Source organism: Colletotrichum fructicola (genome assembly GCF_000319635.2).
Source record: "Colletotrichum fructicola Nara gc5 chromosome Unknown KSG_Nara_v1_contig09, whole genome shotgun sequence".
NCBI lineage: Eukaryota > Fungi > Ascomycota > Sordariomycetes > Glomerellales > Glomerellaceae > Colletotrichum > Colletotrichum fructicola.
Window position 1 is genome coordinate 392,448 of NW_027094059.1, and position 24,661 is coordinate 417,108.

A 24,661-nucleotide genomic window follows, 5' to 3' on the forward strand; every position below is an offset into this window, starting at 1 on the left:
GTCATGATACCGACGACGCTGGTCTGCGAGGGAGACATCGCGAGATTGATGCCGCGGGCCTGTTGACTCCTTTCCCCTTCGCCGTGTAAGTGAAAATTCTATATATCCCTTCCCGTTCTTCGCCCGAAATGATTCAGTTTATTGGAAGCAAACACATCAACTCAACTTCTTCTCTATTATTATACTCTTCTCTCCGCCTTGATATCTCATCCCTGAGGCCATCATCCCTACCACTTATACCCTTTATTCCTTCCCATAATACATAATCATCCTAGAGATACCCCTGACAGCAATGTCTACCTCCTACAAGATCCCCAAGTCAGAGCCCATTGCCATTGTCGGCACTGGGTGCCGCTTTGCTGGCGATGTTAACTCCCCTTCTCAACTTTGGAGTCTCCTATCCAACCCCAAAGATCTCACACAAAAGGTTCCCGCCAACCGCTTCAATGTTGAGGGCTTCTATCACCCGGATGGAGAGTATCATGGTGCCACGAACGCCACCCAAGGCTACTTCCTCGAGCAGGACCACCGCGTATGGGACGCAGGGTTCTTCAACATCACGCCTAAGGAAGCGGAGGCTATCGATCCGCAGCAACGTATCGTGCTAGAGGTCGTATACGAAGCCATGGAGTCTGCCGGATACACCCTTTCCCAATACGCCGGCCGCAAGGTCGCCGTCTACGCCGGTCTGATGACCGCCGATTACGACTCGCTATGCCAGCGCGACGATATTACCGCTAGCCAGTACTTCGCCACCGGTAACTCGCGAGCCATCCTCTCCAACAGGATATCCTACTTTTTCAACTTCCGCGGCCCCTCCATGACCATCGACACTGCCTGCTCATCGAGTCTAGTCGCCCTCCACCAAGCCGTTCTCAGCCTGCGATCCGGCGAGTGCGAGATGGCCTGCGTGGCCGGCGCCAACATGATGATCACGCCCGAGCAGTTCATCACCGAGTCCAGCCTGCACATGCTCAGCCCTACCGGGCGTTCGAGGATGTGGGATGTTGGAGCGGACGGATACGCGCGTGGTGAAGGTTTCGCCGCGCTCTTCATCAAGCCCCTCTCTCAAGCCCTGAAAGACGGAGACGCAATCATCAGCATTGTCAGAGAGACGGGTGTCAACTCGGATGGACGAACTCAGGGCATCACGATGCCGAACCCCCTGGCCCAGGCCGAGTTGATCAAGGATACGTACCGCCGATCGGGTCTCGACTCCCAGAGCCCCGCGGACCGATGCCAATATTTTGAGGCGCACGGGACGGGCACCCAGGCTGGTGACCCTAGGGAGGCGCAGGCTATTGCTACTGCATTCTTCGGGAACGAGGCGTCGACTGCCGCTGATAGCGATGACAAGAAGCTTGTCGTCGGGTCCATCAAGACGGTCATCGGCCACACGGAAGGCGCCGCTGGTCTGGCTGGCCTACTGAAGGTGGTGCACTCCATGCACAACAAGTCGATCCCACCCAATCTGCACCTCGAGACCCTGAACCCGAGCGTCCGACCTTTCTTTGGCCACCTTCGCATCGCCACTGAGCTCATCCCCTGGCCCCAGGCCCCGACTGGGCAGCCTCTGCGAGGCAGCGTCAACTCTTTCGGCTTCGGTGGCACCAATTCCCACGCCATCATTGAGCGGTACGAGCCGAGCATCCACAACGAGGTCGCAAAGCGCTTCGATCAATCTGTGAAGCTCCCTGCCACCAAGCTCTCCGTCGCACACGATGCTAGCAAGCCCAGCGTTGGTCTGCCTCTGGTTCTCTCCGCCAAGTCGCAGAAGTCTCTGGTCGCAGTTGTCCGCTCCGCCAGAGAGTTCATGGTTGGTAACCAGACATCGGCTGATGAGGTCGCCTACAACCTCTACACCCGCCGTTCCGCCCTGACTTACAGGGTTTCCGTCTCTGGCGACTCTCGCGATGCAGTCATTGCCGGTCTGGATAACCTCCTCTCCAAGGCTGGATCCTCCTCCAACCCCGAGCTTGGTGTCCGTGCGAAGCTCGACGGCAACAAGCCCAAGATCCTCGGCATCTTCACCGGCCAGGGTGCCCAGTGGTCTGGAATGGGCCGCAAGCTCTTCCACTCCAACTCCGTCTACCGCAGCGCCATTGAGAAGCTCGAGGATGTTCTCAAGACCTGCCCCCACCCTCCAACGTGGTCCCTCATCAAGGAACTCATCCACCAAGATGACGCCTCCCGCATCAACATCGCCGCCCTCTCCCAGCCTCTCTGCACCGCGGTCCAGATCGCCCTCATCGACCTCCTCGCCAGCCTTGGGGTTTCCTTCCACACTGTCGTTGGCCACTCCTCTGGCGAGATCGCGGCAGCCTATGCCGCCGGCGTCCTCTCTGCCCGCGACGCCATGCTCATCTCATACTACCGCGGCATGTCTGCCCACCTTGCCGGCGGCAAGAATGGCCAGAAGGGAATGATGATGGCCGTCGGTATGACGCGCGCCGAGGCAACTGCTCTCTGCGAGCGCGACGACATCAAGGGCCGCATCTGGGTTGCCGCCAGCAACGCGCCGACCAGCGTCACCCTGTCGGGCGACATCGATGCTGTGAAGGCGCTGCAGGCCGAGTTGTCTGCGGAGAACAAGTTTGCGCGTCTCCTGGTCGTCGACACGGCGTACCACTCCGCCCACATGGAGAAGCCGGCTGCGGAGTACATGCAGGGCTTGGCCGCTTGCGGTATCGCGCCGAAGCAACGGAACGGAACGGTGTGGGTCTCTAGCGTCTACGCCGATGGCACGGACCCGAGCGCCGACGAGCTCAAGGCAAGCTACTGGAAGGACAACATGGTCAAGGCTGTGTCTTTCTACGAGGCTATCGACCTCGCTCTGAGCTCTCAGGGCCCATTCGACTGTGCTGTCGAGGTCGGTCCTCACCCGGCTCTTAAGGGTCCTGTTCAGCAGACTGTCAAGGCCGCGACCGGCGGTGCGCTCTCGTACGCTGGTCTCCTCGACCGCAAGAAGGACGATAGACACGCCTTCGCTGAGTTCTTGGGCTTCACATGGTGCTACTTTGGCCCTGAGGCGATTGGATGGAAGGCTCTGGCTTCCAACTCAACCCAGCCCGGCCTCTTGTCGTCCAAGATCGAGCTACCTTCCTACCCCTGGGACCACAGCCAGATGCACTACCGCGAGTCGCGCATTGCTCACCAGTACCACTTCCGCGAGCAGGGACCCCACGAGCTTCTCGGTGTTCGCACTCGCGACGACACCGAGTTCGAGCTTCGGTGGCGCAACATCCTCAAGCTTGAGACCATCCCCTGGATCCAGCACCACAAGTTCCAGGGCCAGGCTTTGCTTCCTGCCTCGGCCTACTGCGTGCTCGCGTTGGATGCTGCAAAGGCTGTTCTGAACGGCCGCCCGGCTTCAGTTGTGGAGTTGACAGACCTCGAGTTCATGAGCGGAATCTCACTCGAGTCCAACACTTATGGCATGGAAATCCTCGTTGCGCTCAGCATCCAGCCCCCGGCTACCAAGGGCCGCCTGGCCGGTAAGGTTATCGATGGCACATTCACCATCACCTCTTGCTATGCCGACGGTGTTGCGCCTATGCAGAAGAACTTCACTGGCAACCTGCGGATCTACCTCGGCGAGCCATCTGAGGGAGCTCTTCCCGAGCGCGACCCCGCCGGAGCCGAGACCCTCCCAGCCGACACCGATGCCTTCTACCAGATGATGTCAGAGATTGGCCTGGACTACACCGGTCCCTTCCGCGCTCTCGAGGGTATTGATCGCAGATACAACTTCTGCACCGCCACTCTCAAGAAGTTCCACGACTCGGACACCACCGGCCTGGGAGTCAGCCCCGCGACGCTCGACAGCTGCTTCCACTCCGTTTTCGCCGCCTGCGCATCCCCGGGCGACAAGTCGCTCTGGACTTCATTCTTGCCCAGAAGCATCGAGAAGATCCGCTTCAACCTTGCGCTCTGCGACGGAAAGCCTACCGACGGGGCCTCTCTGGTTGTTGACTCCATCATTACCCAGGAGATCCCGCGCACCAAGACCGCGACGACCAAGTTCGTCGGCGACATGAGCATCTTCAACACCCGCGGCGAGATGGAGATCCAGGTCGAAGGCCTCATGGTTGCTTCCTTCGCCAACTCGAAGCCCGAGGATGACAAGGAGCTGTACCTGCACACTGTCATGGACTTCGACCCTGAGCACGAGATCGTCACTGCCGACATCAGCAAGGAGGACGTCGCGACTGAGCGCATCCTACTTGAGAGCTGCGAGCGAGTTGCGCGATTCTACATTCAGGATGAGTCGGCGATCAAGGAGATGGGCGCGCCGCCTACCTTCTTCACCCCGCCAACTTCGCCTCTTGCACCTAAGGTCGCGGGGTCTGAGGCTCAGCCCAGCCCTTGGAAGTACGACACTCAGGAGTCATTGGAGGCTTTCATCCTCCAGTCGCCTTTCTACCATGCTCTGGAGTTCATCCGCATGCTGGGAGAGAACATTCCTGATGTCCTGCCGGCGATGATTTCCACCATCATCCAGGAGGCCAAGCAGCTGCACCGCTTCCGCTCCCACGTCAGCCGTGTTGTCTCTCAGATTGCTCACCGCTACCCTCGCATGCGAGTGCTCGGTCTTACAGACCCCGAGGCTGGCCTCTCAGAGCACATCATTGGTGGTCTCAAGGGCTCCTTTGTGTCTTACACCATCGGCACCGAGACCGAGAAGAACTTGCTCGCCAGACTCTCAGGCCCTGAGGCAATCAAGAAGAAGATTGACACCGAGCACCTCAAGCTCCTCGAGTCTGAGGACAACTCGGCCCTTCAGCCTTTCGACCTGGTTGTCCTGAATACCTCGGTGGTAAAGGGCATCGAGCAGCGTGACAGGCTCAAGCAGGTTCAGAGTTTGATGAAGCCTGGTGCTTTCCTCATCCTCATCCACGAGTCTATGAGCCCCCTCCGCGACAGACTTCGCCGCGCCTTCGGTGTGAGGGCCCAGGTCAACGCACCCCTCACTCCTCCCGAGTGGCCCGATCTCTTGGACGAGTGTGGTTTTGTCCGCGCCGCAAAGAAGGCCGAGCAGTTCTTCGCCCCTGACTTCTCCCTCATCGTCCGCCAGGCTGAGTCTGAGATCAAGCAGATTGCTCTGAACCCGTTCAACGGCTCTCTGCCCAAGGTGGCGGGACACACTCTCATCATTGGCGCCGGCTCCAACTCGGCCGATCTGGCGGCTGAGGTCCACCAGAAGCTGATCCCGGCTTGCAGCATGGTCGACATTGTTGCCGATTTCGACTCGCTCCAGCCTGCCTACTTCAACGAGGTCAGCAATGTCATCTTCCTCGCTGACCTGGACGAGCCGATGATGAGCAGCATGACATCCGAGCGTCTTGATCTTCTCCGCGCCCTCATGGCACCCGAGAAGGTCGTGCTCTGGGTCACCATGAACTCTCGCGCAGGCAACCCTGAGCATGCTGCTACCTATGGTTTCTCGCGCTCCATGCTGGCCGAGATTCCCAGCTTGAAGCTGCAGATGCTCGATCTCGACTCTCGACGCGACTCTGTTGATGCCGTTGCCGAGACCTTCTTGCGACTGAGCATGAAGGAGCTGCGTGTTGGCGGCAAGGACAGTGAGTTGCTTTGGACGCACGAGAACGAGATCTTCATGGAGCAGGGCCACAGACTTGTGCCTAGAGTTATCCCCTGGAAGGAGGGCAACGACCGAGTCAACTGCCCCCGCAGACTCGTCTCTTCCGAGGTCAACACCCTCGAAAGCTGTGTCGAGATTGTCTCTTCCCAATCTGTTGACGGCTCCGCGGTCTACACTGCCAACATTGTCGAGGGCGAGATCCTTGACGCTATTGTCCCGGACCAGAGCGTCATCATGGTCAACTACAGCTCTGTGGAGGTGATCAACTTTGGCCTCAAGTACGCCTCTCACGTCTGCATTGGTAAGGACGTCTCTACCGGCGAGCAGTCGCTGGCGATGACCAAGGCCAACTCTTCCTATGTCACGGTGCCCAACTCCTGCGTCTTCCCTCTTGGAGATCGCAACATCGAGCCCAAGACCCTCCTCAGCCTTGTCCTTCGCTATCTGGTCACCTTTTCTCTTGAAGAGGAAATGATGGGACAGACTCTCCTTCTTCTCGAGCCCGACACCGTTCTCTTGGAGTGTATGAAGGAAGTCTTTGAGCCAAAGGGTGTCAATGTCATCTCCTGCACCACCACCCCGATCAAGGTCAGAACCCCTGGCGAACGCTACATCCACCCCTATGCCAGCAACCGCGAGCTCAAGGCTCTCTTCCCCGCCGGTGGTGCCTCCATCATCGACTTCCTCCCCGAGGGCAGCGAGCTCTCTGAGGCCATCCTCGACTGCCTCCCTGAGAACTGCGAGTACCACTCCCGCTTCTCCCTCCTGACTTCAGAGCACGTCGTCGCCCTCGGAGACTCCATGGACATTGAGCCAATCTGGGAGACCGCCATCGAGAAGGCATTGGAGAGCATGACTGGAATGAAGGGCCAAATGGGCATTCCCAACATCGACTCTGTCTCTGTCCCCGGCCTCCTGGACCAGTCCAGCAGCGGCAAGCCCTTCCAGGTCCTCGACTGGCGCGCCGACCGCACCGTTCAGCACATCGCCAAGCCTCTCCTGGGAACACAGCTCCTCCGCCCCTACAAGACCTACGTCCTCGTCGGTCTCACCCGCGACATGGGCCAGAGCCTCTGCAACCTCTTCTACGAGCACGGCGCGCGCCACTTGGTTCTCGCCAGCCGCAACCCGAACATGAACCCGCAATGGATCGACGATCTCGCCGCCAAGGGCTGCGAGGTGCGCATCGAGAGGCTCGACGTCACCAGCATCGAGAGCGTGAGGGCCTTCAAGGAGAGGCTTGCCGCCGAGATGCCGCCTGTCGCTGGTGTCATCAACGGCGCCATGGTCCTCGACGACCGCGTCTTTGCGCAGATGGACGAGAACACGTGGCAGAGGGTTATGCGCCCCAAGACTGTGGGCTCCAGCAATCTCGACGAGATCTTCTCTGACTCTGATATGGAGTTCTTCATCATGACTTCCTCCTTTGCTGCCCCCGGTGGCCATGGAGGACAGTCAAACTACGCCGCTGCCAATATGGTGAGTACCCCTTTCCCCTCCTGTTTACTTCAGCGCCGCTAACATTCCGCAGTACATGAACGGCCTCGCCGCCAACCGCCGCCTCCGCGGCCTGCCCGGCTCCGTCCTCAACATCGGCGTCATCTACGGCCTCGGCCTTCTCCACCGCGAGCGCAACGACATCTACGCCTTCCTCGAGAAGGACGGGTACCCGCCCATCTCGGAGCGCGATATCCACCACATGTTCCTCGAGGCCATCGTCACGGGACGCCCTGTCGACGGCCAGATCTACGACATTACCACCGGCCTGAGCCGCTACAGCACAGCCAACCCGGACCCGCTGCACTGGCACCGCGACCCGCGCTTCTCGCACTTCACCGTCGAGGACGACGCATCGGCCGCGGAGGAGGGCGAGGGCAAGCAGAGTCTCAAGGAGACGCTGCGCGGCGTGGTGGACGGCGGGGTGGATGCCGTCGCGGAGGTGCTGACGGAGGGGTTTGCGCGGTACCTTGAGACTGTGCTGGGCCAGAGCGAGGGGAGCGTGAAGGGCGAGCATAGCGTAGGCGAGCTCGGCATGGACTCGCTTGTTGCTGTGGAGGTGAGGGGGTGGTTTTACAAGGTTGTCGAGAGGGATGTGTCTGTGATGAAGATTTTGGGGAGTGCGAGCGTGGCGAAGTTGTGCCATGAGGTGTCTGAGGGGTTTGTGGGTGAGAGGACGAAGGCTTGAGCGATGCTTTTTACTATACAAGATGTGGGATACATGTGGGGCTTGGATAGGATATTTGCAATTTTGGAAAAGCTTGGGAGGGTGGGTTTGAATTTGGTGTTTTGGCTTTGGTTTGGCTGTCTTACAGATTGGTCCAGGAAAACGGCGGTTGTCTTTTTCCAAGTTTTGTTCGGTATGGGTTTGGTCTTTTGCTTTTTGGGTTGATACCACGGTCATTACATAACCTCTTTTGTTTAGACACATTTAAGAAACAACCTTCATCAACAGAATTTGATACCATGGTGTGATATTTTGGTTTGCTTCGTCAAGAAACGCGATGGCTTGGGTGTCCACTACTTGATACATATCCAGCAAGCGGTACCTAGAGGGGTTTTTAAACAATGAAGCGCACTTCCAATGATTCAATACACCTAAATGATTTACAGAAACGCGGAGGCCTTTTCATTTCACGCTCGCTTGCTGTCGGAGGCCGGTAAGTCCACACTCCGACCCGACCAGCCCCCCCATGACCCGTTCAATCGGCACGTGTACGACTTTTGGCCCGGCACGGGATGAGCCAGGCGCCGATACACAAGCGGCGCAGCCATCTCAGTTGGACCCAGGACCGATTCGGTAAGCCTGTACGGCGGAGCGGACGTCAACTACCCCCGACCATCATCTTATTGTGGGGCCCTCTTCGAGACCTGCATTCTTTGTCCCTTCTGAAAGCGTCATGACTGGTCGATGGTGCCGCTGTAATGAGCGATCTTGGCCGGGGTGCTGGGCTGGAATGCTGCAGACCCGACGACAGGGAAATCTCGAAGATTGTTTCCGCAGCCACTCCGCAGCCTCCTTTTACATAATGTCGGTGACGGTAAATCCGAAATCAAGACCATATATTGCTTATATTGCTCATTTATGAGCCGGCCTCTGATGTTTTCAAGTCTGCAAGATTCGGTCCTTGTATCATCTCTTGCGTTTTCTCGCAGCATCTGCTTCAGAAAACCCAACAACGAAGCATACTGAATAAACCACGATGAGCAGTGCACAACAGGTGAGTAAAATCAAACAACATTCGCTTGTCTCCAGCCTTCAAGTTTTGCCTAACACTTTCTCTCTACGAAGAAGGCCTCTGGCCCGCCGTATGTACCAACGGTAGCTCTTCTGGGTCTGACTCCAACCTCAACCGTCGACATCCCAATCTCCGCCGTCCTGATCGCATTCTTCCTATGCTCAGCAGTAGCAAACGTCACGATATTCAGGCGCAACCAAGCCCGTGCCCACAAATTCATCCCGTCCATGGTTCTTTTCGGCTTCTCCATGGCGCGCACGGCAGCACTGGTCCTGCGAATCGTCTGGGCGGAGCGGTTGACGAACGCGAGCCTGGGCATCGCTGCAATGATCCTCGCCAGCGCCGGCACCGTGATCCTCTTCGTCATCAACCTCATTCTCGCCCAGCGCGTCCTGCGCTCTCTGCATCCGCGATTTGGCTGGCACCGGATTCCGAGCTTCGCCTTCATGTTTCTGTACTTTTGCGTTGTGGCCTGTCTGATCATGACCATCGTTCCGACGGTTCTCACGTTCTACACCCTCGACACCTCAGTTCGCCAAAAGGCTCGACAAATTCAGCTCTTCTCCGGCACCTATCTCGCCCTACTGGCGTTTCTCCCGATCCCTATCGTTGGTCTTGCAGCTGCGTTCCCAAAGTCTACGAAGCCAGAGCCTTTCGGCAGCGGCTCTCTCCGGACGAAAATGGTTTTGGTCCTGGGTACCGCCGCGCTATTGACCCTGGGCGCTGGATTTCGCATCGGCGTTAACTTCACGACGCCACGGCTTGCTTCAGACCCGGCGTGGTATCATCAGAAGGCATGCTACTACGTCTTCAACTACGTTCTCGAGATTATTGTCGTGTACACGTATACGTTGTCTCGTTTCGATAGACGATTTTATGTACCAAATGGAGCTAAAGGACCAGGAGACTACGCTGCCGGCTTTGCCATGCAACACGCTGAGAGTCAAAGTGCTGATGGGTTCGCCGATATGAACGCTGAGAAGATCACGGTCTGAATAAGACGGCGTTTGAGACGCACATCACAATGTATGGTTCAAAATAGTTCGATTCTTTGTATTACAGCTGAATACATCAGCTTTATTCTACTAAGGCTACGCATATTTCGTACTAGCAGCACGCGACTCCAAGTCTGAAGCTTAAAGTATACTAAGAGAACTCCGTATCCGACTCCAGAACGTGGACTTCCTCACAAAAGCCCCATTGCATTCGTTTACCTGACTCTGAACCCTGTCAACATCATTCCCATCTTCAAACTCAACAGCATCCTCGTACAGATCATCAAGGTTAAAACCCTTTGCTTGCGCATATAATCTCAGCCCTCGATATGCAGTGAGTGTAATGAAGGAAGAAGCGTTCTCTGTAACCCTGAAGAAGGCCTCCATGCCCTCTTCAAAAGAGGAATAGTGGTACTCCTCAAAGAGAGTATTCAGAAACCGCTCAAACCCGTCCAAGGTCTCGACATCCGTCTGTCCGGTGCAAATCTCTAGCCCAATAGCGAAGTCAAAGACGTCATCCAGCCAACGGCAAAGATGATTCTTCAGGTGTATGAGACCGGCTTTTCGAGCTAGGGTGCGAATCTCCAACACGTGCGCAACAAGCAGCGCTCGGTAAGGCTCGAACGCTTGACCGGCCTTTGCTAGAAGAAGGGAATTCACCTCGTCCGTCTTCAAGTAGTCAAGGACTGTTCTATGAAGAGGTCCGACCCTCTCGCCGAGTAATTGCGGCTCATTCGAAGTTGTCGAGATATGCAGCAGATCTCTACATTGCGCAACTAGTTGCTTCTTTTTGATGCGTAACATTTCTTTCGCAGCTGGGTCAATATCCGGCCAACGCCCCAGAGGGATGGAAGCTTCGGATCTGATCCCTCCGCCGTGACCCTCAAGATTGACGAAGAGAAACGTCAACATCGGAAATGGTCCATTGGCGCGAGAAACCATTAGAAGGGTTCGTGCCGCCGGCATCATATAGACTGGTTCGATGGTGTCTAGCATGCGGCCAAAGTATTCTTCCAGCTGGTTGGGAAGCTCCAACATGCGTCGATTTAAAGTTGGCAAATCGTCCTCGTTTCTCAGACCTCTTAGCAGAGATCTGACGACCAGAAAAACCCAGAGAAATACGCCCTGAGCCCTCTGGGATATCTGTTCAATCAAAAACTCTGCGTCTCCTGGGCTTTTGGTTTTGAGGCTTTGAAACTTGTCATTTTCTCCAAGACTTTCAGACGTGAAGAGCAGGATGTCTTTCTCAGTTAGTTCGTGAAGCTCAAGCTTCCAACGGCTTTGCCCGAAGGCGTCTGTAAACTCGTTCCATGGCCGACTGGAGACACATAATTTGATGTTATCAAAAGATGACAGCCTGTGCATCAATGTGGAAAGCTCTGCGTGATCGCCTGAGTATTCATCCAATCCATCAATGAAAATGCAGAACCTGACCGGGGAATCCCTCCCATATTCAGATACGCTGGTCAGATTACCCAAATTCATTAGGCAATCAAGCAGCTCCCCCCTGGTCCATGGCAGTGGTTCCAGCAAGCTGGTTTCACTCCACCGCTTCGGGCACACATTTTCGCAAAGATCTGGTCGTCTGAGGAAGATGTCTTGAAGCAACGTGCGCATTAGCCCTTCCTGGGACATCTGCAGCGACGTTCCGGCACTCCAGAAATGGTGTTTGGCGATGATGAGGTTGCCACCACCCCACATTTTCAGACTCTGACGTGTTCTTGAATCGTTCGTCAAGAACTTCATCAGCGTTGACTTTCCAGATCCTGCCTTTCCGCTGATCCAGTAGAGGCCGTGTTCCGATTGGAGCCATTCGTTGAAGCGCAAACTCGAATCCTGAAAGATCCACTGAAAGGTGTTATCATGAGCCTGCCGAATGTCCAGTTCTCGGTCGTAGATCTGCTCAAAATTCAGACTTCGGACAAGACCCCGAGCTTTCTCGAATGGCTTAAAGTGAGGAGAAAGAGCAGAAAGGCTGTTGACTATTTCACGCAAGGCTTCTTCTCCAAAAGCACGCTGGTCTTCCGGTCTTTCTCTCATAAACTGCCGAATAAACTGAAATTCCACGTGAAGGTGATTCTTCTTGGCGTACAAGGGAGCATTGGGAGACAGCGAAGTTTCCTTTTCCACATGTTTGTAATTATCCACGAGATTGCGGTTGAGTTCCATTAGTTGTGTCCTGTAGATGATGAGCTTACTGAAGTTCAAAGCCAGCACCCTTATGACGAGAAGAACTCTTACCTGACATGAAGGTTTGTTTGAAATGATATAGCTTCTCTGAGACGGAAGATTCTGGCTTCGAGGTCTTCAATTTCCTGCCTCTTAACCAAGTGCTTTGTCGAATGCACAAGACTTTTCACAAATCGATCCATCTTGCCTCTTGTTTGGCTACATTCCAATCGGCTCAGTAGTAAAAATAATTGCTGGCTCACATCGATGCAGGATTGAATCATTCGAGCCATTTCCGGGAACTCTTCGTTATACTGCTTGATTTCCATCTTCCCCAGAAGGGTTCGCAGGTGACTCACGACGTCGCTCATTTCTTGGGTTTCCTTTTTAGCTTCTTCGGGACTGCGCCAGAAAACGTATGCCTTGGCAACGAATTTCGTGCCCAATTCCACGAACTGAAGGACATTACCGGCCAAGGCGAGAGCCTCCATCGTAATTGCCTCACAGCCGGGTTGGCTGTCTTCTACTTGCAAAGTTCGACAAGAAGAGGCCACGATGAAATGGAAGTCTTCGCAGCCTGATCTTACCTCTTAATTGATATTGAGGGGTAAGCGGTTGATGCATGCCAAGTCCTCTGTGCAACCTCGTTTCACAGTCCATAACTATCAGCCTGCATGAACTATGCCGCATGTAGCGCAGCTGACGTGGTCTACAACTACTGGCTCATAATGATTTCTTCCCAAAAGCATGTCTTGGACCTTGGTAGAAATACAGGTACGGCACGGCACCCTTCGCTGACTGGTCACATGACCCAAGGCCCCTTTTGAACTATGTTCCCTGTGCATTCATTTCCACATTACATCGCATCTAAGTATCCTATCACCACATGTATCGGAACGTTATGGCCCTATCACCCTGAGCAGACAGTTCCTCTGCAGTGTATCGACTGTCTTCGCCTGCTGCCATGTGCCTGTCACGTTTCTTGTTGATGCCGATGTATGAGAAGATGAGTATGAGGGCAGCGATGATGCCGACAGAGATGAAGCCGAGCTCAAGTCCATGTCCAAGGATGTATCGAGGAGCATCTTTTTGACGGTAGAAATTGGACGCCATGGCCTACAGATGTCAGTCAAGTCAAGGATGATTTTGCGTTATTCGGAATCTTACACCACCCAAATTGCCAACACCGATTTGTAGGGCCATTCCAGCGCTACGCTTATAACTCCCGGAAAGGTTGTTGGAGAGCCAACTGATGACTCCAGGGAAGGCGGGATAGATGGCGCATGCAGCCACGAAAACGCCGCCGTAGACCACTTTGGGATTTGAACTTGAGATACACCTATGAAGAAATAAGTGTCAGTGTTGCAAAATAGGTTGTGTAGTTGGCAGGGCCTTACATGGAAAAGCCAACGATCATCATGCATAGGAATCCGACAATGAACGGGCTTCGCTTGCCCAAGCGGTCGGAAAGATAAGCAACGACGACTGCGAGGATTGCGGCCGTGATGTAGATCGGAACTGTCATAAGCTGGGCGGTGCTTGACGTATAGTTGAGGTTTCGGATAATCGTGGGCAGGAAGAGACTGATGCCGTAGAGAGGGCAGACAATCTGCCTTGTTAGCACACAATCTCCCATGGCCCAGATTCTATACGTACCCCCCAATAGACAAATATGTTGATCCAGATTTGCCAATCTGTGAAAGCATCCCAGACATATTTCCACTGGAACTCGTCGGCCTCAGCAACTTGGACGCGGTTGTCTGACTTTCCTTGAACCTGGCCCTGGTACTTGAGGCGGTAAACAACGAAGGCTCTCTCTTCCTCGGTCAAAAACTTGGCTGTTTCAGGGAAGTCATGCAACGCCCAGAAGGCAAATACTGCAACGATGACGGTGACTATGCCTTCGAGAATGAAGATCCATCGCCAGCCCTCCAGGCCGCCGGTGCCATCCATCTTGGAAATGGCGAACGCGAGCAGACCGCTGAAAGCACCAGCAATCGACGCAGCGGAGAAGAACATTGCTTGTCGAAGCTGGATCTCGTGGCGACAGTACCACATTGTCAAGTAGTACTGGTAGTCAAGTCAGAGTTCCATTTCAATCTGTCAAGCCGGTCTAAAACTTACAGCAACGCCAGGGAACAAGCCAGCTTCAGTCACACCAAGGAAGATTCGTGCGACTAGCAGCCCATGGTAGTTCCTGACAATCCCCATAAGCGTCATCACTGTGCCCCAGGCAACCATGATCGTGGGAAGCCAGATGCTTGGTCGGAGTTTCTTGAGCAACAGGTTGCTCGGGACTTCGAATGCAGCGTATGTGAAGAAGAACACCGTCAGACACCAGTTGTACTGGTCGGATGTCATTCCCAGATCTTCTTGCAATCCTTCAATCTTTGCGTTGCCGATGTTCCCGCCTGTGGCTAATGTCAATTAGGTCCTTGAATTCGGTGGTGATTTTGACTAACGGTCGAGGAAAGATAGGAGATATAGCAAGGCCAGCATGGGAATGAGGCGGATGTCCATCTGTATCGCCTCAAAGGTTAGTCGTGTGAATCTTCACGGCGCAAGTGCTGTTGTAACGAGAGCGCTTGCCTTTCTCAAGATCTTCTTCTCGTCCAAATGCGCAAAAGACGCAAGGGTCGTTCCCTGTGCGGTCGCGATCGCATCGATGCGCCCAATCTCGTCCTTTCTCGTCAAATGTTCTGGTTGACCATTTTCCAGCTCCGACACGTCCAGCTTTTCGGAGTTGGTAAACATGCCAGCCATCTTTGCCAATTCAATGAAGGATGGCAGTAATTTGCAATCGAACTGTGATCCTGTTCCCAAGCCTTGGTGGAAGCGATGGTCGGGGATTGGTTGACGAGGAGCTGCTGAACAAGAGATGCCAAGGACAGAAAACGGTTTGTGCAAGGGTTCGTCGTCGAACACCCCAGGCCATCATGGTTGGCTCATCTACTAGATATAAACCTTCGGATCACTATCCGCCGGTTCGGCCCAACCCACGGGCCACTAAACAGGTTGGCCATCGTTTGCATCGTCAGCGGCTGGGGTGAGCCCCATCCGACGCCGGCTCGGCAGATCGAAACGGCCAATAAGTTTATCGGCCTCTCAAGATTCCGGGGTGATTGTGGGTGTCAAGGCCGAGGTAGGAGGCTACCCCGCGTTTCTTGATCTTATTTGAAGTACGCTTGGGGTGAACGCGCAGCGGAATGATGGCCGCTGCAACGCGTGACCCACGTGTTCTGGTCTGGATTAGTTGGAGATTGGTTGGAGGCTGGTCGGAAACGGCACAGATATGTTGAGGGATCGGCGGAGCGGAGAGGTTGGCGTGGGTTGTGGTCGTGATGTCACTTGGAGAATGCGGGGGAGGAGCCGGTGTTCGGTCCGCACCAGAACTAACATAGATCACGGGATCTAATTCCGGCTCGTCTCTGCACTGCAGAGAGACTAAATTGTCCGGCGTTACATTTGGCCTTCGATGTTTTCCTGTGAACCAAAGAAAGTCATCATATGTAGATAATATCTAACGTTTTGTCAACAGTGAGACTGGTTCCAGACCTTGACTCTATGTTCATAAATATCCATCTTGGAGGTAGTTGTGGCATGTCTACTCCGCAAATAGAGCCATTTATATTTCCTGGCAGAGAGGAAATCGTTGACGAACCTTGAAGCAAGTTGAATGATGTAGTTGCGAATTTGGCACAGCGTACCGTCTGCTCAATTGACAGTACCGCTCCAATTTCCTTGTGTTTTCCTGTATCCTTCTTCCCTTCTAAATTTTCTCTTCAGTTTACCGCCTTTGGGTACACCTTTTTGACTGCCGTATGAAGTCTCCCTGTATATTTCGACTGATGTATGATTATGTCCCGGGTTTCCGATTACACAAACGCCTTTGACAAGTACTATCTATGAACAGTTACTGCCTAATATGACAAAAGAGACTCTCTTCTTTGCTTGTATGTCTGATCGTTCATTAGCCATGAGTTCTCTCAAATTCCTCCAGGAGAATATTGGTTTTATATCTGCTTACCACGCGCATTCAGCGCCGTGAAGTATGACACTTGTTAACGTTCAAACTGTGGTTTTCCTTGCTGGCCTCTACCTCCCGTCGGATTGCAGCGGTTTGCTCTTCGTTTGGCTCTGTTGCATCGGCTGCGAACTCGGCTTCCTTGATACGTTTATTTTGCTGAACTGCATCTTCGTTTCCGGTGTTGGCAATGGAGTCGAGCATGTCGTAGAAGGCTTTGTCGTCTTGTGCCGGCATCTTGAATGAAATCGTTGAATACTGAAGTTATCAAAGACAAGAACAAATGGTCAACACTCGAAATTTTATTTAACGCAAGATTTCTTTTTGTCTAGACGGTGTATCCTCTGAGACCAAGTTGGGATAGCCCACTGACGCAATTGGCCGAGCACATCTCAGTGACTGCGGAACGACCGGATCCGACGGCTAGGGCGGGATCTAGGTTTTATACCCGCCAAGCCCCGTTGTCTCGCATTTCACAGTTCCTCATCCTACAGATCCGGCATGCCTGTTCCTCGTCTGTCACATCATTGCCTTCACTTCCGCGACATTTAGCGACTTCAACTTCACACGTGCTTTCGGAGCTCTCACACCTCAAGCAGGCGTTGCGGGGCCGAACACCCGTCGGCCATGGCGGATGACTCGGCCGAACAACCCGTCTTAAAGCGGAAGCGAATCAGCGTGGCCTGCAACAGCTGCCGCGCGAAAAAGTCCAAGGTAAGCTCCAGGAAACCAAGTTTAGAGCTTGAATTTTTTGACTCTTGCAAGTGCGATGGGAAGCGGCCGGTATGCGGTCGCTGCGCTGGCTATGATTACCACTGCTCATGGGGAAACGAGGCGACGCATCGCGATGCCAGTTGCACGCCACCATTAACGTCCTCCGAAGCAAGTAATGCAGCAAATCCGCAGGAGGTTTTTGATCGGTGCGAAAAGGCTATACGAAGTCTGGCCATCGATGTACCTCCTGAGGGCCGGGCCGAAATCAATCAAGGCCTGGCTCGAATCCAGGCTGCCCTGTTCCACGAAAGCTCGCCGGGGGTGACCACGATTAGCCCAGCCAGCATCACCGCCAGTAGTCCTGCCCTCATCCAACGCATCCAAAGTCCCAGATATGTTGGCGAAGTCAGTGACATTCATTTCTTCAACTTGGTTAGACAAACGGCCGCACCTCGTGGCGGTGATGGTGGTTCACAAGACGACACGGGAGAGGTTGACAACTACGACATCGATGCACCAACCACGATGGAATATCTACAGAACCCAATCTCGGATATGCCAGAAAGGTCGCAAGTGCACAGGTTTCTGGGGATCTACTTCTCCACTATACACGTTGCGTACCCTTTCGTAGAAGAAGCACCATTCATGGATAAAGTCAAGGACCTACAAGACGGAAGCCCGGCCCCTGATTTGACTCATTCCTGGCTTTCTCTCTTATGTAAGTATCTAAAGCTTGAACATATGCGCTTAGAAATGATGCGCTGACATCAGCAGATGCATTGCTTGCTCTTGGGGCCTACTATGACTCGTTCCGAGCAGACAGTCGGCCAGATGGCTCATCTCATCAAAAGCTGTTTCAACGCTCCTTACTTTTGTCTCGCCATGACATGCTCGAACGCTCCTTAACGCAAGTCTCGGCTCTGTTAGCCCAGTGCTTTTATCTACTAGCAACATCCGAGATCGACAGATGTTGGGCTTATCTCGGCCTTGCTGTCCGCTTATCGCAGAGCATCGGCCTACATGCCGACATTCAGGACCATGGTTCGAGCCAACCGAACTCGGAGCGACCTCAGATTCGAAGCAGGGTCTGGTACTCCTTGTACGTCCTGGACCGGTTGACGGCCCTGCAACTCGGAAGACCACCTGCGATCTCGGATCACGACTGTCATGTTCCCATTCCTTCTCGCATAGATGGTCTAGATCCAGACATCAACGATGATGAGGCACAAGAGATTTCCAAAGAGGGTCGGGCTGGGGAATATTTTGTCCGTCTCATCGAGTTTTCTTCCATCATCGGTCGAGTGCTGAGGGAATGCTATCACCCAAGGCGCGACATCGCAGCCAGGCTACAGAGCACCAAAGACTGTGATTTGCTGCTTCTGGCATGGAAGCAAAAGCTGCCAAGATATTTGAGGTTCGATCTTGGTCATGCGTTCGAAAAGTCGATTACTTTGAAGCGTCAGGTATTTTGTCCAGTCCGCGTTGCGAGTAATCTATCGGCTGACTCGGATATAGCGGAACATGTTGGCCATCAAGTTCCACCACCTGCGGGCTTTGATCCATCGACCCTACCTATTCCATACATCCCCCGACAAGAGTCTCTTGACTCAAGATCAAACATGTCAAAGTCGAGAGTACGGAAAGATATGCGCTACCGAGGCCCAATCCATCGCCTCTTTGATGCATAATGTCACTGACACCATGGATATCGTTATGAACTATCCCTGGTGGCAGATGATATCTTGCCTAGTCTGCGCAGGATCCATCATGGTCATGGCAGGAGCTCTAATCAAGCAGGACGCCGGAGACGATACCACCGTGGTCGCCTTACGAGAAGACGTTGAGACGTGTATGGCTGTTCTGAAGGCTTTGGCCAGCAACTCCAACGGCGCAAACCTTGCGTGGGATATGATGAAGAACATTCGAGCACGCTGTACACGTGCTTCCGATAGACCTACCTCCGATGACCCGAGCTCCTTGCCACCCAGCGCAGCTGTTCAACCCGGTCAAGGGCTAAGCCAGTCTACTTACTGTAGCCCCTCAGATACCTATGCCATACCTTTGGTGGCACCAGATACTGCTCAATCTGGCTTCTCTGTGGAGGCGAGTAATGCCTTGGATATGAGCATGGGGTTTGGGGAGAACGTCATGTGGCCGATGATGATGACAGACACGACATGGCCCGGCTCGTTTCTTGATATGCTTCATCCCTCATACGGATCTCAAGAAAACAACTAGAACACCAAATCATTTTATCATTACTCTCTACACTCATCATATTGGAAACAAAGTGATGCCCATGCCCCTAAACGCCTCAATCCAATCGAAATCTCCCGACACCGTCTGATTTATTTTTTCGTCTTTCTTCTGCCACATCGTTTGCACAACTTCCCATTGTCTCTCATAGTTAGCAATGTGGTAGCACCGGGCTCGCTGCCACCAAAGAGTCCAAGGTCGTCGCGCTGAAGCGTCACAGGACGCAATAAAAGCAGGCCACATGATCGGCGCCATCCTCTGTGTAGCACACGAAGATGTCGAGCGATCTTTGATGTCCTCGACTGCATGCATGTGCTCCGCGATCCTTGCGACTATCTCATCCTGGTCCTCGCTGCGGCATTTCTGAACGCGGCGGTGGTAGTAGATCACCGTGGCCAGGTGCCAGGCATTCGCATGGTGTCTGAAAATTTCGAATCCATCTTCGTCCTGGGAGATTGCTTCATGAGCGCCGTCGCGTTCAAGAGTCCAAGAGCATAGTCGATCTCCGAGTGCTTCGCAGGCTTCAAGCAGACTATCTGGGATCGGCTCGTGAGAGCGTTCGTACCAGGTTAGATACTCTGCTAGCCGGCAAGTCTCCTGGAGTTCGGCGGCAATTTGAGGCGTGATTCCGTACATATATCCATAACAACAGCTGGATGGATGTTGGGAGGCGGCGGGTTCATCTCCATCTTCTGCTGGGTCTATGGACCACGGTCTCGGCGACGAGGAGAATGTCATGGTTCGAGCCAACAAGCAGAGAAAGTCGCTGATCTCGTTCAGCTGCTGCGTTGCTCTGCTGATCATCCTCCATTTCCGACGCCGTTTTCTTAGTTGTTTCGTGCCTTGCAAATGTACGGCGAAATCGGCCTCACATCCAGACATAAACTATAGAAGTTAGGTCATTTTCAAAGGCATAAGGAGGTCGATATCCTCACATCTATCGTTACCAATGACAACATGGCCACCATCAAAGTCTTGTACTCTGCAGTCGGCATCTCGATGCTAATGGCGGATTGTAGTAGAAGTAAGGCCTGCTGTCGATGTCGCGCGCCAATCTGGTGGTACCTGACTTGAGAGGGTAGACAATTCCAAAGATGGAAAGCTGATGATGCGAGAAGTGAGTGAAATATGACTGATTTCACTGTGGCCTTAGGTACTTGTAATCGAAGTTGTGCTGGGGAAGTGAGACTGGATGCTGCTTCTAGTGCGGCGGGGACGTATAGCTGTCGGTAAGGATTTTGAGGATGCTGAATTGGCTGAAGCATTACTGCGACGTGCTCGGCGTAATGATGCATCAGTCTATCTATAACAGCATCACCGGAGATACTGGTAGATATGGTATACCGTAGGGGACTGCCCATATGATATGATATTGTGCCGTTATCGGTCGAATTTGTCCAGTTGTTATGGTTGCTAGTCTCCAAAGAAGCCCCCAATGCTTCCTGAAAGATAGCTGGTAGGGACTCGTGAGCAGCGATAGGCTCGGGAACAATATCAATAACGTCCTCTTCATCTTGTTGCCGTGGGTCCGTGTTGATGGGAGTAGAAAGACTTTCCAGTGTCAAAGCTGCCTGTGTGTCATCAAATGCTGGTTTTACTGGTGAAGTTTCGGCGTTTAGGTTGTTGTCGTTTGCGACCTCTGAGGGAGAAACTCCACGGCCGGCGCTGTCCAAGTTACCGCCGACTTGCTGTTCGCGATGATTACTAGACGTCGAAAACACGGAAAACGGTCCTTTTGATATCAAGTTTTCTGAGCTTGTGACATTGTCAAGAGTGTCTAGAAAGCCGTCTATGTCATGCATTCGATACTGAGGACCTGTGTCTCTGCCTGTTGTTCCATGAGCCGGGCAGGTCTGCATGGGGAAAGACAAAGAACTCACCAATTCGAATTCTTCCCCTCCCGTTGCTGCTACTCGGGGGCTTCTCATTCTCATTTAGTGGATCATTCACTCTGATCCACTGTAGCTTGATGCCGTATCCGCCACAAGGAGTCTTTATTTTCTCGCAATTCTTGCAGCTTGTAGGTCTCTCATCGCACTTGACCTTTCGTTTCTTACACGTCCAGCATCTACTTGAATGTGAGCAGGTCTGGCGGTGAGATCCACGAGATTTGCGGGAGACAAGTCATACCCAGTGAAGGTCATTGAGCGCGTTGCACCTTTTGGCGGCATGGTCAGGCAACCCAACTGAGGGGAGTAGCGTGATAAGGATGGGTGCTTCCGTAGGCACACAAGTTGAGCATTCAACCGGCGGTCAAAAATCACTGAAAGTGGCTTTGGAAAGCTGAAATCTTTCAATATGAGGCTGCTGAATGAGACCAACTTCAGCACGCCATCCGGATGAAGTCGGCAGAAACGCGAGATAGCGATGAGTAATGTGGATAGCACTGTTGTACAGTGCTATCAATGAAGCTAAGATCGAACAGCACGGTATCATTGCCGGAAATGCTCCGGATATGGTTCCATAACACTGTGTTTCTCTAGTTGCGGGCTCAAAAGCCTCATTGGCCCGCAAACCAACTCGGTCCAGTTATGCGAATCTTCTGTAGAGGTTCGAGAATCTCACGTTGTATGGCGAATCATGGGACTGGGAAAGTGAGAGGGACCTATATTTCATTTCGTATGATTGAGTTTCGCCCTGAATCAATCGGCGATACGACCAACTGTCCGAGCTGCTCGCACCGCTGTTCATCTGAACGTGCACGATCAGGGGGGCACGATCGTCTGCCCACGACGTCCGCCTCGTCAGGTCGTCCGATCTTTTGGCACGGCTTGGCAATATAGCATGACAGACACGACCCAGCTTCTGCAACCCGGCTCAAACGACGTCTTCGGCGGTGGTCCCACTTAGTGGTGACAGCGACATTGCGTGGTGCTCGAGGATGGTTGCTTCCAGGCTGTGGTGACTGAAACGGTGCACCAGACCTCAAGGCCTCCCTATGATCTGGGCACGCGTTAAACCAACCTGATAATGTCAGAACGTTGGTGGCTGCAACACGCATTCTTTTGTAGTGTCAGGTTACGAGGCCGTCGCCAACTTGGTTAATATCTTATTATAATTCGGAACGCTAAATAGTTGATGTAATATCCATAATCCTCCTCTTCCGCTATAGGGCTGTGCCTATCCTGGCATTTCCGTCGTGTTCTGGCCAGTGGTCATTACTTTCGACATCATGGACGTATCCATGGTAATTATATTTTTGTCCAGAACTCTCTTGTTCCGACTTGTTGGTCGTTTCTGTGGCTCCCGACCGTGTTTTCGCCACGTATATTGGCAAGGTGTCGCTCTGTAATGCGTATGATTCCGGCGCGTGGTCGCGCGCCCATAGTTTTCGGGTCACGATCTGGTTCATGGTCTGGACGGTGGCCTGTTTCGACACGTCCCACCATCTGCGGATCAGGAACCGTGATATGATTGGCAAGTTGCACACAGCTGCGCCGACGGCGAGTTCCATGTACGACCAAAATGTTGTAGTTCCGGACCAGCCTGTTTTGATGAGAGCATTACTTGGTCAGCAAAATGAACAAAGAAGGGTCCATAGTGAACAAAAGGGTGGATTGCCCAAGAGTTAAGAGGAAAGGGCTGGGTTGTCGTACCGAATGCGTCTCCATCACCAGCTCCGTGGTCACGCAACCAGGTGTAGATATAACTATCTGAGGCAAGTCAGAACAATACGTCAATTACATGAGTCAAGACGGCCTACCTTGGTAGAGGAAAAACGGAGTAGCCAGAACCAAGCTGAAGATGGAGGATACCACGGCCCTGTAGTAACGCAGTGTGAGTTTGAGATCACGAAGCTGTAGCAGGACGGAGTAGCCATGGATGTGTCGGCAGGCAGACTTACAAGAATCCGAAGCAAAAGACAACCAGAATGTAATTCCTCTTCTCCTTGTTCACTGGAATTCACAAGTTAGCAAGTTGACTTTTAACCAGGCCACGCCCGAGACATGGATACATACTCGTCTGCGTGATCCTCAACAGTGGGTACATGGGTAGCAAGAACACAGTCACATCGAGGACGACCGTGACGATGCTAACGCCAAAGTTGTAAGTGACATTTGTGAAGCAGTACTCAGCTGCCGTGTCGTGGTTCGTCCATTGCGCCGTCGGATGTACCCCGCAAACGAAGACCTGTGTCCCGGTGTATGCCAGCATGAACAGGGTCACGGCCCCAATGAGGGCGTCGATGAGAATGATGTATCCCCGCCCTTGGTGGAGGAAGAGCTTCCGGAAGAGGAACAAGAACGCAAGTCGCACCACTCCGATGCCAACGCCTTGCAGGCAGTTCAGGATGTAGTTGATCTACGGAACTGCTTTAGTATCACCCAAATGGCAACAAGACCGGACACAGGATGCTTACCTGCACATGAATGGCGTACAGAGGGTTGAATACTGGATGGTCGGTGTCCTTGGTGTCCAATGTGTAATCACTCCGTGGCCAGGGTCCCTCTGGCAGAGGCCATGGGTCCCAATCGTGCCGACCAGTGACGCGCTTGACGGCACCTGCATGTGGAGGTCAGCATCGTGAATCTGGGGTTTATCCGAGATGCTCGCAAGGTCGAATCCGAAATGCTCGCGATCTCATCATATCCGGGCGCATACCATATAGAACAATTACTCCCGTCGCAATGGCAAACAGCTGACACAAAAGTTAGTCCAAGTCCGAACCGTATGTGCCCATCGATTCATTTCAGCATTTATCCGCCGAGAACTTACAGAAGCAAGAATAGCAGAATAATCGTCGGCTTGGGGTCGTGACCGGCGCTCTCGTATCGACGCAACTCGGAGAAACAGCGTCAAGAGGTCGATGACGGTCATTACCGGTACGATCGCGTACAGCAGTTCGAAGGTGACGAAATTAAAGAAGCCGATGTTGGTGTTGTTTGTGTCCTCCGTCAGATATGCCCGCTTATTCAACCATGTCGTCGTTATCGTCGTGACCGTCATTCTCTCATCGTGGCCTTTGGATCGTCGTCGACACACCCGGGGGACGCGGACACGCACTGGGGAAATCGTGGTTCGAGGTTGCGAGTGGGCTGGAATAAAGATTGATCAAAAGCGGAGCACTCCACGGTATGTATATGGGGGAGGACGGGCGAGGAGGACACCCGGCCCTTGGGTGATCGCCCTGCCCTGCCTGCTGCGATTCGCTTTTCCATGCCCTCAGGGATCGCTGAACCTCCCAAGGCCATAGCGTTTCGTAAGGATTAGTTCCAGCTAGCTAAGATTAAGCTCCCCTCGGAGCAGGTCCTGAGTTGGAAGACGAGACGGGGATTCTGGCATCGCATCACAGGCCCTCGCTTCACTGGGCACGTCAGCCTGGGAGGCTTCATGACTCAGTTAGCTGCGTCTGCGTCTGGAAAGGTTATCTTTAGAGCACGCAGCCATTGGCTGGCCCCTATGCCTCAACCGACCATTCGCCTAACCAGAAGAGACGATCACGGCATCTTCCCGGGCTGAAGAAAAGCGAAAAAAGATCTTTTGCAAGAATTTAGAGTGTCGGTTAAGAGGGGATTCGGGACACGGCAATCTGGAACTATCGCATCGCTCTCGCGTACGGAGCATAGGCTTCAACAACCGAAGACTCGAATCAACCGAAACTCCTCTTGTGTGGCTTTCTTTGAATGCGTGTTCATAGCGGAAACGGAAGTGCTGAGCCGTAATT

The 24,661-nt window shown here is 53.4% G+C and overlaps 8 protein-coding genes across 8 annotated transcripts; 3 read left to right on the top strand and 5 right to left on the bottom strand.

Moving 5' to 3' along the window:
• Positions 1 to 292: 292 nt before the first annotated feature.
• Positions 293 to 7,787, top strand: BOA6-0 (Reducing polyketide synthase BOA6; the record flags this gene model as incomplete). The annotated part of the gene is made up of 2 exons (XM_032023137.1): positions 293 to 7,081; positions 7,134 to 7,787. The coding sequence occupies 2 exons, from the start codon at positions 293 to 295 to the stop codon at positions 7,785 to 7,787; spliced, it is 7,443 nt and encodes a 2,480-aa protein (XP_031880113.1).
• A 1,015-nt stretch (positions 7,788 to 8,802) lies between these two features.
• CGGC5_v014383 (uncharacterized protein) lies at positions 8,803 to 9,833 on the top strand (the record flags this gene model as incomplete). The annotated part of the gene is made up of 2 exons (XM_032023139.1): positions 8,803 to 8,820; positions 8,895 to 9,833. The coding sequence occupies 2 exons, from the start codon at positions 8,803 to 8,805 to the stop codon at positions 9,831 to 9,833; spliced, it is 957 nt and encodes a 318-aa protein (XP_031880115.1).
• Positions 9,834 to 9,974: 141 nt separating this feature from the next.
• On the bottom strand, positions 9,975 to 12,493 carry CGGC5_v014384 (uncharacterized protein; the record flags this gene model as incomplete). Its single annotated transcript, XM_066153084.1, has 3 exons — positions 9,975 to 12,012; positions 12,075 to 12,166; positions 12,266 to 12,493. 3 exons carry the CDS (start codon positions 12,491 to 12,493, stop codon positions 9,975 to 9,977), a joined length of 2,358 nt encoding a protein of 785 aa, XP_066007555.1.
• Positions 12,494 to 12,881: 388 nt separating this feature from the next.
• On the bottom strand, positions 12,882 to 14,765 carry CGGC5_v014385 (putative transporter; the record flags this gene model as incomplete). The annotated part of the gene is made up of 7 exons (XM_066153085.1): positions 12,882 to 13,118; positions 13,170 to 13,341; positions 13,400 to 13,611; positions 13,659 to 14,072; positions 14,127 to 14,413; positions 14,465 to 14,522; positions 14,580 to 14,765. The coding sequence occupies 7 exons, from the start codon at positions 14,763 to 14,765 to the stop codon at positions 12,882 to 12,884; spliced, it is 1,566 nt and encodes a 521-aa protein (XP_066007400.1).
• A 696-nt stretch (positions 14,766 to 15,461) lies between these two features.
• On the bottom strand, positions 15,462 to 16,263 carry CGGC5_v014386 (uncharacterized protein; the record flags this gene model as incomplete). Its single annotated transcript, XM_066153086.1, has 5 exons — positions 15,462 to 15,522; positions 15,664 to 15,712; positions 15,920 to 15,961; positions 16,030 to 16,059; positions 16,176 to 16,263. The coding sequence occupies 5 exons, from the start codon at positions 16,261 to 16,263 to the stop codon at positions 15,462 to 15,464; spliced, it is 270 nt and encodes an 89-aa protein (XP_066007401.1).
• Positions 16,264 to 16,653: 390 nt separating this feature from the next.
• ASG1-5 (Activator of stress genes 1) lies at positions 16,654 to 18,978 on the top strand (the record flags this gene model as incomplete). Its single annotated transcript, XM_032023144.1, has 4 exons — positions 16,654 to 16,740; positions 16,792 to 17,458; positions 17,515 to 18,203; positions 18,256 to 18,978. The coding sequence occupies 4 exons, from the start codon at positions 16,654 to 16,656 to the stop codon at positions 18,976 to 18,978; spliced, it is 2,166 nt and encodes a 721-aa protein (XP_031880103.1).
• An 886-nt stretch (positions 18,979 to 19,864) lies between these two features.
• Positions 19,865 to 21,167, bottom strand: CGGC5_v014388 (Arginine metabolism regulation protein II; the record flags this gene model as incomplete). The annotated part of the gene is made up of 5 exons (XM_032023145.1): positions 19,865 to 19,881; positions 19,932 to 19,978; positions 20,341 to 20,824; positions 20,877 to 21,064; positions 21,127 to 21,167. The coding sequence occupies 5 exons, from the start codon at positions 21,165 to 21,167 to the stop codon at positions 19,865 to 19,867; spliced, it is 777 nt and encodes a 258-aa protein (XP_031880037.1).
• Positions 21,168 to 22,102: 935 nt separating this feature from the next.
• CGGC5_v014389 (uncharacterized protein) lies at positions 22,103 to 23,943 on the bottom strand (the record flags this gene model as incomplete). The annotated part of the gene is made up of 8 exons (XM_032023146.1): positions 22,103 to 22,482; positions 22,593 to 22,649; positions 22,700 to 22,758; positions 22,841 to 22,892; positions 22,956 to 23,298; positions 23,357 to 23,499; positions 23,599 to 23,635; positions 23,713 to 23,943. 8 exons carry the CDS (start codon positions 23,941 to 23,943, stop codon positions 22,103 to 22,105), a joined length of 1,302 nt encoding a protein of 433 aa, XP_031880036.1.
• Between the last annotated feature and the right edge of the window lie 718 nt (positions 23,944 to 24,661).